General features: G+C 38.5%; 1 protein-coding gene across 1 annotated transcript in view; it reads left to right on the forward strand.

Moving 5' to 3' along the window:
- LOC149144546 (uncharacterized) overlaps nucleotides 1–15,443 on the forward strand; it is a 246,338-nt gene that overhangs the window by 11,720 nt on the left and 219,175 nt on the right. The window contains exon 2 of the mRNA XM_089448830.1: nucleotides 14,436–14,541. Coding sequence (XP_089304956.1) covers nucleotides 14,455–14,541 — 87 coding nt within the window. The 5' untranslated portion in view covers nucleotides 14,436–14,454. The remainder of the gene's footprint in view (nucleotides 1–14,435; nucleotides 14,542–15,443) is intronic.

Raw genomic sequence — 15,443 nt, forward strand, 5'->3', positions numbered from 1 at the left:
AGAACATCAAAATCTAGCAATTTGCATGGTTGGAAATTCCTCCTTAGAACTGACATCATCAACCCTAGGCAATTCTGGGCCTAGAAAAACCCTAATTTTGCACTAAGGCTTCAACTTAGGGTCACTTGAAGTCTTGTTGGCTCCTGTTATTGTTGTTGATCATATCATTAAAACAAACTTTTTATCTCTTTGTCTGCCTAGTTGGGCTAATATTAAAGTGCACATCAAAAACCCAAGGCTACTAGCCATCCTTTATTAGGATAATTCATGGGTACGCTATTCCTTGTCTGATAGAATTGAGACTTGTCCTTAGCTTGAGTACCTTGGAGCCTACTTAATTGTCACTTTAAGCCCTAGACCTTAGAATATCTTTTAGGTGACCTAAATAGGGAAGCCTCCCATGTGGTGAAATTCCGCTAAAGAGCAAGAGGTGGATTGTTGAGGTGATAGTGGCATCCACCTCGTTGTTGTGTCATAGTTTGGATTTCGCCTTGTAAGATACCTCACAAGACCAACTAGATTTTGAGGCAATAGTCCCCAAGTCAACTCCATGCCTCCATGCAAGCATCCAAGCTACCCCATGCTATCTAGGTTCAATGCCCTCCTTCAAAATACCAAGGACTCCTACAATGTAGGGTGTTCTCCAAGCAAGCAACCTCCTCCATGTAGCCAACATGTAGAATGTCACCAAGTTGTCTGGAGATCTCCAACATTTTATGGAAGAACATCAGGCAAGGATCCGATTGAGGTCAAGCAATTACTAAGTAAGCCACCTCCAATATGCAATTCCGTCATGGATCATCCAAGGGCTAATCATACACAATGTACCCCAAATATCAGGAAGCATCTCTAAACATGGTGTAAACACATTTGAAGTAACATTGAAAGCTAATACTTCCTCATTACAAGGAAAGTGCTTTCACCAACACTTGTCGACTCCCTCCATGACTCCAACAAACCTATCATCTACAAATTTGTACTTGTAGTCTCAGAATCAACCCAAATATCATCCACCAAGGTATCACACCTCTCCTCCTGAATACAATATGACTGGCATATCTCTTAGGAGGTATACTCGCCCTCATTTGAAGATTTTGGCACTCCTACATACTCTTGAGCCTCATGCGATGTTTGGGTAAGCCATCTTGGCTCTTTGTGTATTGGAGTAGAAGGTGAGGGCTTGTCCATCCCTAATCTTACCTCGCCAACCCTTGAATTTGATTAATCTCGAGTCTCTCATTTACTCTTTGGAACAAGAACCTCTTGTCTCTCCTCAATCACCAAAGGGGAATCTCTCGTGAACTAGAAGATTTTACATCTTTATCAAACTTCACATCTCTACTTATCACCTTTTTTTGTTGCACTGGAACGTACATCCCGTATATTATAGAAATATCAATATATTCGACATACAAGTGCTATCACAGTGTCTCAAATCTCCAAAGAATGCTGACCACTTGTGAATTTGAATGAACATCATTTTGGATCATGAGCAACCCGCCAAACTCCATCATCCCTCAAGTTAAGATCATAACCCAAAATCTTTGGACACCACATCATGAGTTATTTAGGATGTCTTGCAAATATAATCACATCTCCATACAAGACCAAGACAAGGGAATCACAACTATGAAAATCATAAGATAAAAGTTTGGGCAAGTCAACTCATCATTCCTAAAATACCAAGTTGGTGGTATAGGTAATGACCCTTGCAGGGCTGTTGACAACTTGGGAACATGAGGCTCCCTCTCTTGCACCTCAAAGCCTTCAACAATTGACACATCAATTTGTGTTAGGTCAACTCCTTTTTGAGACAATCCTAAAGAAAGAGTATCATCAAGCTCAACTCCCTTTTCTTGGGAAAGTCTAACAACCCTGTGTCTTTGCTTGACAAGATTCCATTTGCTGCAAGCCTAGAATCTTTTCTTGATTTTACAATTGTTCTTAACTTGTCTCCATGGCCTCTTGTCATGCATGCTATGCCATATGATTCGTCAAAACCAAAAGGTTCATCCAACCTCTCATTGGAATGTACAAGTACCACTGAATCAACAAGCAACCTCTAAAGGCCACCCTTCCTCACCACTTTTGCAAAAGTCGTTTGACTAGTTAGACGATAGTCATTGATGATGCAATTGTTGAATTTCATACAAGATGCACTATAGAAACCAATCTTCTGATTTGATAATTACTACCTAATGATCTTCAAACCATTTATCTCATGCTGCTGATATCATTGAACAATTATACACATAAAATCTCAACAATAAATGCAATGGAAACAATAAAGATCTTAAAGAGACAAACATTCACAATAGAGACAATATTTTTACCTGGGAAACCCAAAAATGGGAGAAAACCCAACAACTTTTCTTAGGATAAATTATTTTTTAGCAAGATTTACAAATTGATAATTTGTTTAGAAATATGTGCTAATACCCAAGTGAAAATACCAGACAAATTTGGTCAAAGTCTAGCAAGTCAACGCTGATCAAACTGTCCAAAATAGTCAGAAGTCAATGGTGGTCAAACTGCCCAAAATCTGCAGCCAAACCAACTTGGTCAAACTCAGACTTGTGGTCTCCTGCGGTCAACTATGGTTGATTGCGGTCAAATTCAACCTCCTGCAGCTAGGTCAATTGCGGTCAAACTTGACCAAAACAGACTTCCTGCTGCTCGGTCAAACTCCAGTCAACTTGGGGCTAGCTTCAAATGGGCTCACATAGTTTTTGAGTTGAGGTTGAGTAACAAATTCTATAGGAGGACAAAATATGCAAACTATGTCATTTGCACAAGACCGAGATGGAGGAGCATTTTGCTTTCTGATGCCCTATTTAGTGCGGGATGAGGTCAATTCTACTGCCTCTTTAGGGAATTTTAGAACACTTTGTTTATCTTTGTTCGATACTTGGATCAATGGTGTTTAGCTATGTTTATGAAGGAGGCATTGAGTCTCCACTCTTCCATGTTTAGAACACCCTCACGATTAGGCACTACTTGGACAATCACATCCTTTTTTCCGGTGATACCAAGGGGCCAACAACGAGCAATACCATTCCAATGGCGCATGGATTTGTGAGATGTTGGGGTCTTCTTTCCCCCTTGGACAATATTCTTTTGGAGTTATTGATTCAGATCTCAAGAGAGGGCTTGTTCTTCCAGTGTTCGGGCCTTCGTTCCCTGATAGTAGCAATAGGTCGCTCCTCTCAGACAATGATACACAATGTGGATAAGCTCTTCTTCTAGTACTTTGGATAGTCCTCTATCACAAGTTTCTTCCCTCCAGCCTCAGATGATAAGAGAGACACATATTTAGAGGTGAATGGCTGGCAGTTGTGCAATGTTTCGTCCTCATCCTTGGCCAAATAGATCTAGTGGGCATTGAGGCACCACCTCTACCCCTTGTACCTTCCTTTGAGGAATTCCTCCGAGGTGGTTGTATTGTCATCCTTAGTGGGTTTATGTATCATTTAAGTTTCACTATCATCATTTCATGTTCCAGGTGTTAGACTTTAGATCTTATGGTATATCTTCTTTGCATCTTCTATATAGGAGTGTGTTGCACTCCTCCAGTTTATCATTACTATTGTACTTAGCAATCCTATTGACCTATTTGTAGTTATTTGTTGGACAATATAAGGTATTTTATCTCATCTTATCTAGGATCTTCTCTTAGTTGTATAGACGAGAAACTCAGAAAGGTATTCTAGGCTAATAAAAGAAGAAGATAAAATGACTAGGTCTGGGAAATCACATGATGACTTATGAGTAAATCACTTGGAAAAGGAAACTAGCTTTTTACTCTCTTAATTTTAGAATGTGAAACCTTTTTTTTCCTGATAGTTAAAGTCTCCTAGGAAATTTTGTACTTGCAATTGTTGGATACTTAGCTCTCCAGAAAGTAGAAGGTAGTAGGTTGTTGAAAATGTAGCGAAGGAAGGTCTTCTGGTTTGTGCCTTGGCCAGGAAAGACTATGAATTGTCTTTCTCTAGCAGAAATGCGAATTCATAAGTTTGACTTCAGTTGTGATGAGTTGATTTCCAGTTCACTGGAATGGTCATCAATATATTGCATGCATAGTGTTGGAGCTTCAGTTTGTTGGAGTCTTCTTCAGTTAGACTATAGGATGAGGTGGCAATGACAAGTCCAGTTAGGACGAGTTAAGACCGTAGAGACAATTTTGGTTAGGACGAGTTAAGACTTTAGAGAAAATTTTGGTTAGGACGAGTTAAGACTTTAGAGAAAATTTTGGTTAGGACGAGTTAAGACTTTAGAGATAAGTGAAGAGAGGATGAGTTAAGTCCTCAGTGAACTTGGTTCACAACTAGAGGAAATCAAGGAGCAACTCAAGGTAGTTAACTAAGAGCTAGTCCAAGTGTAACTGAGATTTTCTTCAGTTAACTAGTAGAGGGAACTCGTTGCACTTGTGTGAACAACCATTCGAACTTTGCCTCCTTGCATACATCGAAGATCTACTAAGGCAGAGAAGGACGAAGGCACAAGATTTGATGATTCTTTGTTGATGGTATAACACATTGGTTGAGGAGCAAAGAACAGGAATTCGAGCAACAAGTCGAGACTAGTTTTAGCAGGGAATAGTTGTGTGAGCAGGCCGAGATCAAAAGGCATGGCCAAGTGCAATTTTTCAAGGCTGAGAGCAGTGACATGTTGAGAACAATTGGTGGAGTTGAGATTAGTGAGAAGAAAGCCGAGAGCTTTATCAAAGGTTATTTGCTTGTTGCAGTAGCAGTGCATTGAATTGTTAAAGATTTATTTTCTCAAAGAACAATCAATATAAGAAGACCACGAAAAATAAAACATGTTTTCTCATTTGGGTTTCCTGGGTAAAACACTGGTGTCAAATTTGTGTGTGCATGTGTTTTTATCTCAACTATTTGCCGCTGCATGTTCAATGTTAAGAAACTTTGTATCTTGGTGAAAGTTAAACTTGGTTTCACTTTTCAGTTGCCTTGATTTATCAGTACATTCATTTAAGTAGTTGCAGAGTTTCAAGAAAATTAACATAGGTTTTAGTAATCACTGTCAACCATTCATTTGAGTCGTTATTGTTTGGTCCTTCCATTTAGGATGTTCGTAACCGTACAAAGCTTGAAATGGAGTCATTTTCGCTGAAGTGTGGTAAGTGGCATTGTGCCACCACTTAGCGAGATGTAACCATTGAGCCCACTTATTTTGTTTGTTTGTTGCATAACAACGTAGGTAGGCTTCTAAACATTTATTGACAACTTTTGTTTGGCCATTTATTTGAGGATGGTATGTTGAACTCATGTTGAGGTAGGTTCCTATATGTTTGAAAAATTCCTTCTAGAAATTACCTTTGAATTTGGCGTCTCTATCGCTAACAATGACCTTGGGAAACCCATGTAATTTGTAGACATTCTTGCAAAATATCTTGGCGATTTGTTTTGTTGAGTCTGATTTCCTCATTCCAATGAAGTGTGCATACTTGGTGAGTTTGTCGACTACTACGAGAATTTTGTCCTTGCCATCAAACACAGGTAACCCTTCGATAAAGTCCATTGATATTTCCTCCCACTTTTGATTTGGAATATTTAAGGGATGGAGCAATCCGAGTGTCATAATGTTTTCATTTTTATTTCTCTGGCATTTATTGCATTCTGCTACATATTCTTGAATATCATTATTCATTCCCTTCCATAAAAAAGATTGGTGTGCATTATAGTAGGTTTTAAAGAAACCTACATGTCCAACTGATAGTGAGTCATGGGACTCTTTGAGAACTTTGGCTTTAAATTTAGAATTTGGACTTAGGTAAATTCTCCCCTTGTACCACAAAATATCATTTTTCCATTCAAATTTTGAATTCTGAGGAGGGTTATTGATTATAACACTTGTTTCTGGATCTTTTGCATACTCACTTCGAATTTCATTAAGCCATTCTGGAATAGCAACTGAAATTGCAAGTAATGACGATTCTTCGTCTTTCCTGGACAGGGCATTAGCTACTATGTTGTCTTTCCCTTTCTTATGTAATATATCCATGTCGAAGGCGACAATTTTTTCGATCCACTTTTGTTGTTCTGTAGATAACGTTTTTTGCTGGAGGAGGTGTTGAAGACTATTATGGTTTGTTTGTATTAAGAACTTACTTCCCAAGAGATATTGTCTCCACTTGGCTAATGCGTGCATAATGGCAAGCATTTCCTTGTTATATGTAGACTTGAGACATTCTTTCTTGTTGAGCTTCCTGCTTTCAAATGCGATTGGGTGACCATCCTGCATTAATACTGCTCCTATGCCAAAACCTGAAGTGTCACATTCAATTACAAACGACTTTGAAAAATCTAGAGTTGCCAATACAGGTGCATTAGACATAATTTTCTTCAAGTCTTCAAAACACTTTTCTGCTTCATCATCCCATCGAAATGAGTTCTTCTTTAGAAGGTTTGTTAGGGGTGTGGTTACATGGGCATAGTTTTTAATAAACCTTCGATAGTACCCAGTCAACCCTAAGAATCCTCTTAACTTGGAGATGTTAATTGGTTTGGGCCATTCTTTTATAGCCTTGATCTTATTAGGATCTACTTTTACTCCTTCCTTGGATATTATGTGTCCGAGGTACTCTACTTCTTCTTTTCCGAAGGTGCACTTGGACATCTTTGCATAGAACTGATGTTCTTCTAATATAGTGAGAACTTGCTCCAGATGTTGTAGATGCTCTTTCCATATTTTACTATAGATTAGAATATCGTCAAAGAACACTAACACAAACTTCCTTAGATATAGACAAAATACCTCACTAATGGTGGCTTGGAAGGTTGCTGGAGCATTAGTTAATCCGAAGGGCATTACCTTAAATTCATAATGACCTTCATGTGTTCGAAAAGCAGTCTTTGCTATGTCCTCTAGCCTTATTCTGATCTGGTAGTATCTCGATCTCAAGTCCAATTTTGAAAAATATTGGGCTCCATGAAGTTCATCTAACATTTCATCTATAAAGGGAATCAAAAACTTGTTTTTAATCGTTACTTTGTTCAATCCTCGATAATCTACACACAGTCTAAAGGATCCATCCTTCTTTCGGACTAGAACCATTGGAGCAGCATAAGGGCTTCTACTCTTTGAGATGATTCCACATTTCAAAAGATCTTGGACTAATCTTTCGATTTTAGTTTTTTGATGATGTGGATATCTATATGGCTTGATATTGACAGGGTTTGACCTTGATTTGACTTCGATTATGTGCTTGATTTCTCTTTCAGGTGACATCTTCATAGGAAGATCTTGGAACACCTTTTTGTGTTTTTGGATCAGTTTTTGAACTTTAGGTGTTTCTTCGCTAACCAATCTTGAAGCCAACATCTCCATCTGATGACATTGCACTACATATGTTGGTGCTCCCTTCTAGATCAACTTCATCATCTGGTATGATGCTACAATTTGATTCTCAGGGGGCTAGAACCCATATAACTTGTATTTCTGCCCCCAATCTTGAATCTGTAATTTGACTTTAGGGCATTTTCCTACTTTTTCATTTTTTTTTTGTTCGTTTTTGTTTTTGTTTCTGTTCTGTCGGCTACCATCACTTTCATGTTGGGCATGGGATATGCGAAAATGTTGAGCCTTTTCGCCATATTTGAGTCCAAAACATTGTGGGTGCTGCTGGTATCTATTAGAACCAATGTTTTAAAACTCCGACTTGGACTTCGACTCGGCTGAGGGTCGACTCCGACTTCGACTCTGGCTCGGTATCGACTCGGCCGGCTCGATTTCAATGACTCGGTCATTGTAAAAAATACATTAAATATTTATTTTTTTTATAAAAAAACATAATTTTAAAGATTTTCATTCATGTTTCCAAACACACAGCATTATAATATAGATGGAAGACAACATATGATCAAAGTAGGCTCATGAATATATCCATTATATCAAAATGGCACCCAGTGCACTGTCCAATACATACATGATCAAAGATTCAAAACAAAAACACATAACCAAGGAGGCTAGAAATGGCCTCTACAACAAAAGTAAACTGTGACCAGTACTACTGGGCCACTGGCTAGTAGCTACTGCCAGAGGAGCCAAGATCATGTGGATCAATCTCTGGATCATCATCAGAGTCAGACAGGGGGCCCCATGGCTCCTCCTCATCATCATCTCCAACTGCAACTGTAGAAGTGGTAGCACTAGCAGGCTGTGCAGCAGATGCAAGCTGAGATAGAGAAGATATGCGGCTGCACTTCTGTCGTGGCTGAGCAGAGGAAGCGCCTGCAACTGGAGTCCTTGCTGGCTGTGAGGCTGAGGCTGGTAGTACAAGTGGATCGGGATCTGCATTCAACTGAACATCATGTTCGAGTGATGCCTCCCTATCTAAATCAAAATCAAGATCCTCATCAGGATCAAACTCTGCTGGATGACTCTCCACTACCCAATCTGATGTTGGATCAATGTCTTCCAACACAATGGGATCTGAATCAGGTCTTTTGTTCAACAATTGGTTGCGTCTGAGCCGGAGGTTGTATTGGACATAGACTAGATCATTTAACCGTTTTTGATCCAAACGATTTCTCTTCTTTGTGTGAATCCTCTCAAAGACAGACCAATTGCACTCACACCCAGTAGCATTGCAAGTTTGACTCAAAATACGAATTGCAAACTTCTGCAATTTAGGACAATGGCCACCAAAATCCTCCCACCATTGTGCTGCAAAAAACATAGGAGTGTAATGAGTTAGCTCAACAAAATTACAAATTATATCCAACTTTCATATTATAAACGATTTAACAAAATTTAAAAAAACTATTAAGAATTGAAAATTGAAATTTTGTTTACCTGGCTCATCTGCTTCTCTTGCAATCTTTGCTAGGTTCTTCCCAAAGGTGCTTGAGGCATTGCTGAAGGTCATGACTTGTTGGTGTATCTCCAGCTGATTAGACTCCAATGGGATCATGCGATCAATGCAGTCAATCAGTCCATCTCTAACCTCCCCCCTCAAAGCTCCTGACTCCTTAGCTTTATAATGATACCTTGGGTTCAAAAAATACCCAGCTGCATGTATAGGGCGATGGAGTTGATTGTTCCATCTTTCATCAATGATTGCCCAAATGGGCCCATACTTAGCCACTTTATCCTTGTATGCCCTCTTTATTTGCTCCTTTGCTTGATCCATAGCCTCATAAATGAAGCCCATAGCCAATCTTTCCCCATCCACCAACCACAACACCTTAACCAGTGGCTCAACAAGCTTCACAATCTCTGCTGCCTTTCTCCAAAAAGTTTCTTCATTAACTTTCTTTTTCAATTCTTTGCCTTCCAGTTTGTGAGACCAATTGCTTTGATTCCATTCATCACTGGAAAACATCTTTTGCAAGTTTCTATTTTGGGAAAGCATAGATTGCAATGTCAAAAAATGAGTAGCAAATCTAGTGATGGTAGGCCTAATAATATCCCTGCCCCTAGTGTGTTTCCTTATGAGGCTCAAAATCCATGAATGATTGTAGATAAATTTTGTTATGCTTTTGGCATGATCTACAATGTTTTTGACCCATTCTAATTTTCCAATATCCTCAAGCATGAGGTCTATGCAATGTGCAACACATGGGTTCCAAAAGATGGTCTTGTGTTTTTCCTCTAACAGTTTACCAGCAAGAACATAGTTAGAGGCATTATCTGTGATGACTTGAACAACATTAGCCACCCCCACCTCCTCAACAACCTGATCCAATAGTTGAAACAACAATTGCCCATCTTTTACCTTATCAGATGCGTCAACTGATTTTAAAAACATGGTTCTCCATGGGAAGAAGATAAGAAAGTTTGTGATGGTACAGTTTCTTTGATCAGTCCATCCATCTGACATGATGGTACATCCTGTTCTTGCCCATGAGTCCTTGAAATATTTCAAATACTCATTAATGGATGAAGTTTCTTTCTGCAAACGATACCCCCTTAGCTCATGCATAGTAGGGCCTTTGAAGCCTTTTCCAACAGCATGTATGGCATCAAACATAGGCTCATAATATGGTGAACGGGAAGCATTGAAGGGGATGTCAGCATCATACCACCATCTAGCTATGTAATCACAAACAGTCTCCCTCAATTCTTTCTTCCAATGGTCATCTAAAGTGGGTTGCATTAGATTTTTACTAGCTTGAGGACCATGTGCATCTAATGGAGAGGAGGGAGTGAAATAACTTTTGATAGTCATATCACCCTTTTTCATTCTACCCTTTTCCTTTTTTTGAATAGAATCAAAAGAGGGAGGAACATATCGGAAAGGGTTGGATGCATCAGTATGAGGGATAGAGGAAGAACCCTCAAAATCATAATGGGGGTTAGTAGCCATCATTTTTTGTATCTCCCTCTTCCTCCCAATTTCAGTCTCTAACTCTTTTTGCCTAGCCTTATCTTCTTTAAACTTCTTAAAGCTGGCTAACAATTCCTTCCTAATCTCCCCAATTTCTGGTGAGGTAGATGGAGTAATTTGGCTTGTAATTCTCGCCAAGTGTTGTTTCAGCCTATTAATGCCCCCAGGACCTTCCTTAATTTTCCTATGACAAAATTTGCAATGCATTTGACTATCAACCATTTCAACATATGCCCAAGCAACATCTTTCACTCTAGGTGCCATTTTTTGACTTGGAAATGAAAGCAAACAATTTGAAAATGAAAAAAAAAAAAAAAACATTGATTCAATTTTCATTTCTTTCACAAAAAATACTCTTTAGGATTTCTAGATATGCACCTAAAATTTAATAAGCAAAAACAGATTTGTACAAGTGAGAAAAAATACCTCCAGCCTCCAGGCACAAACTGCCTCCTCAAGCTTGCTCCAAGAAATCAACTCCTCAATGTTGCTCCAAATGGCTGCCCAAGAAGCTCCTCACTCCAGCTACAATGCTTGCCCAAGACTCTTCACTGCTACTCCAGAAACAAACTCAACAACTCCTCACAAACTCTCACTGAAGTTCTCACTCAAATGCATGAAATGGCTGTGGGAGAATGAGAGGAGTTGAGTGGGTTAAATAGGGTTTGGGAGAGGGGAATGGACCCCAAAGACCAACTAACCAATTAATAAAACCATTTGGAGTCCCCCCCACTCAGCAAAAACATAAAAAATTAAAAAAAAGCGGTTTTATGGGTTTATTGGCCGCTGTCCGTGACCCGACCGGGTTGATACGGACTCGGCCGAACCGGTTCAGAGGTCGGGTTGCAAATTTTTTTCCGGCTCGGACCAACTCGGCCGATTCAGTTCTGAGCTGGCCGGCTTTTAAAACAATGATTAGAACCATTACATTGCTTTTTTTGATATGTCCTTTTAACTTTAATGTCTGGGGTGAGATATACTTGTGATCGCCGATAATGACACTTGTGGAATATTCTTGTTATTTGGTTCTGGAGAAAATTGTGGAGAATCTTCAACTTCTTCTATGTTTGATTCTTCATTGTCTGAATCATTGGTTGCTTCACATGTATACAGGTTCTTGGTCTCTTTTCCCTTAGCACATTTATGTTTAGGATCCCATTTTTCGCCACAACATTTGCACTTACCTTCTTTCATTCTTTGCATTTCCAAATTAGTTTTTTCTCCTTCACGAAGATGTGGTGGAACATATTTTGTATTATCCGTGTTAGCAGTTTGGGGAAATCTTTGTCTCGAATATACTCTTTCAACTTTTGGCCACTGCATCCTTTCGAGCTTCTTTTCTGCAACTTTTGCTTTCTGTCTTGCTTCTTCTATAGAAGTGATGTCATGAAGCTCAAGCTCAGCCTGGAGATGTGGTTTAAGTCTCGTGATGTATGATTGAATGAGACGAGTCTTTGATAATCTAGGTACTCATGTAGCTAGAGTTTCCCATTCTCTAGTGTATTCATCCACATTTCCTTTTTGTTGCAGTTTGGCGAGTGCCGAGAAGAAATCTTCTTCCTTGACACCTTGGAACCTCTTAAAGAATGCGTTTTTGAATTTCTTCCCCCTGATAGCAAGTGTCATCTTCTTCCACCACATATACCAATTATATGCTACGCCTTCTATTTGCATGGATGCATGCTTGATCTTTTCATCATCATTGTCAATACTGTACATCTCGAAATATTCTTCTGCTTTATTGAACCATGTAACATTGTATTTCTCGTTACCGTCAAATTTAGAGAGCTCAAGTTTTGCTCGTCGTTGATATGTTGCAATTTGAGTATTGTTTTCAGAGCTACATATTTTGAAAATTCGTGTTACTATTTTGTTGATTGGCCTTGGAGGATGCTTTTGTAGACTCAGGGATCTAATGTGACTCTGATGAGTTTGATGTATCCGCAAAATTTGGATGTTGAGTAGCTTCGTTATTCTGGGGTATTTGATCAGGTGTAATTTTCAACTTGTCACAAATACAGGTCAACATCACCATTGCTTGATTATGAGCTATTGATGCTGCATTATGATTTTGATCCATCTTATTTGAAAGGATTGTATGATCCTTTTTAAATTCGTTATGATTCTGCTCGAGCTGATTCTCTATTCTCTTCGTTGTATCTTGGAGCTCCTTGATTTCATTAGAATGTCCAGTAACCTTATTCTCAAGATCTATAATTTTTTTACTAAAATCAACCATTGTCATTGATGCAGACATTGATCAGGTATGTGGTGGTGTATATTTATCCAACTTAACCTTCTTCCTTAACTTGAATGTTATTTTTATTTTTTATTATTTATATATATATATATATATATATATATATATATATATATATAGTTTGCTTTAAATAATATAATTATATTAACATATAACTATATGTTAATATGGTGAACTACTAAAATATATTTTAATTAAAATGAAACTACAAATGGAGGACAACGAATGGTTCGAATGGAATGAAGCAACGAATGGCGATGTCGAACGGAACAATGGAGTCAACGACTGTCGGTGATTGTTGGAAGAGGTGCGACCGTCGACGGTGGAGTGTGCTTACAAATCTGTGGCTTCGAATGGAGATGTATATTGAACGAAGAACAATACACAACCACAACGGACGACTGGACGACGACTGGGTGGTAGCAAGGACGACTGGTCGGGTTTTGGCTGCCTGTCCGTGATAGGGTTTCCACTGCCAAGCGTAAGACTTAGAGTTTGGGTGGCGAGGAATGTACACAGCGAGAGATGGCACAGGGATGTAGAAGTGGTCGACACAGTGTCTAGTGATGGGAATGAGACGCAGGGACAATGGAGAATTACGAAAAGTCACGAAACAACAGAGAGTGTTTGAGCAATGGAACAAAGAGCGATGGACGTGTTGTGGACGGAACAATAGGCGGTGAATTGACGAAAGTTCAGCGACAGTGGCCGGTTCTGATACCAAATGAAGCAAACAGCTCATAAATGGACAGAAATAGATATATATTTTATTAATGATTTGAATGATGAATTACATAGAAGGGCCCTTCGCTTATATACCGCCTCAGGTGCCTCTTGGTAAAAGGGCATGATCTTCTGATTGTGCCCTTTTGCCTAATTAACCTATAATTACAAAATCATTAAATTTTTACATAACATTTTTAATGTGAAAAGAGGAATCATTTAAAGGGCCATATTACCTAGTTTCACATGTACTGATAATTCTAGTCACGATGTGATTCCTATGTGACAGGAATTACTTTTGGTCATGGGAAGTAGTTCTGTTAGACCAATCTCATCCAGGAATTGTTTCAAGTAATTGGAGGCAATTTTTCTTAGACAGGAATCACCTCTTGTCATGGATTGCAAAAATTACAAAAAATAAAATAAATAAAGAAAGATCATTATAAAAAACCACAAATCATTCCATTTATAGGCATCTCAACAAAACCCTTGACGAGGTACCCACTTCACTCATGCATCAACAGCTAAGCTCAATGAATATGGGGATACAATAACATGAAATGTTATATGAAAAATTGGCAAAGGGTGATAGCATAAATTTTGAATTTTAAAATTTTTTTGCCAGAAAGAAAGATGGAAATCACATCCACCTATTATGCTACAAGTATTTTGCCCAATCTTGTATTCATAAAGTTTAGCCAGAGTGCCACATCTGCACCTGAACTACACCTGCTACCAAAACTGCACCCATTATGGACATGTGAACCTTTTCCATATGTGGATGAGATTAAGTTCATGTTATTAGCGTTATATGTTTAACAACACTTGCGAATTGTTCAAAGGAAAAACTACTTTATGTAAGATCAGCAGATAAGACTCTTTTTTTTTGATATGGGTACTTTTTAAGTTTTTAACTCATGCTGTTGAAAGTCAAATAGTCCATACCTTCATTGTCTTATAGTTTGGAATTGCGTAATTGATCAGTTCTGACAAGCTCGTCAGTTTAGACTTTAATTAGTATTGGCCTCATGGATTAAGTAGGTTTTGGTTAGTGAAGAGCATAACTGAATTTCTTCGGAAACTTTCTGATGGGTGCTACAGATAGTACATCTCAAGTAAAATGGTTTGGTTCCAGTGTGAAGACTGTGGAGAGAACCTCAAAAAGCCTAAGCTCCAGAACCATTTCCGTATTTGCTCTGCAAACAAGGTCTGAGTTTCTAGTCAGTTCTAGAAATAACTTCATATCTCCATCTTCAGAATGTATTTGGAAAGCAATGTTATTTGCTCTTATTTTACATCTGGTTGCTTGATTGGATGTTTACCTTTTATATGGTTTATACTGATGGGCTTCCTTTTTCCATTGTGTGTTTCTGATTTTAGTTGTACTATATGCTGGACTTCAAATTCAGTTTGCGTTGATTGAATATGTAGTTGAGAAACATTTTAGATTCCTAATCCAGTTTTTTTAGAATCAACTAAAATAGATTCAAAAATATTAAAATATTTTTTCTAAATACTAAAATAACAGTCTTGCCAATTTCTTATCTAGATCATGCAAATGGAAAGAAAGTCTCAATGGCCTTAGGGAGCTGATTTCTGTGTTGTGTAGTTCCTTGTGAACATTGGGTGACATACTGCATTCACATTCATCAATTTGAAAACAATATAAGGCTAGAACACAGTTTCTCGTATAACAAGTATGGCAATCAATGAAGTCAAGAATTGTCAAATTTTGTTCTATTGCCCTCAATGTCTTCCAATCAGAATCCCGATGTCATTCAATATTTGAATGGTCTGCCCCCAGTCAACTTGATTAGGCACTCATGCACTCTTTATTTCATAGTTTCTTGGAGAGTCAAGCTGAAAGAGGCCAACAACATCGGCCTGACATTACCTGTCGGTTATCCAAGGTCACTGACCAGTCAGTTGCTACCTGCTTTACACAGTACCTCTGAGGTCAATGACTGTTATGAGCCTTGAGGGAATTGAACTGTTGCCACCAAGGTTACACAATTCGTGGGTGAGGATTGGAATCAGCAAAAGATTATGGTGTGGATGTGGCAGTTATCCTGAAAATGCAAATTGGGCAACCAGAAACCTAATTTTTTA

Source organism: Pinus tabuliformis, chromosome X, assembly GCF_031772625.1.
Source record: "Pinus tabuliformis cultivar Carrire ecotype Pingquan chromosome X, CPIR1, whole genome shotgun sequence".
Lineage (NCBI taxonomy): Eukaryota > Viridiplantae > Streptophyta > Pinopsida > Pinales > Pinaceae > Pinus > Pinus tabuliformis.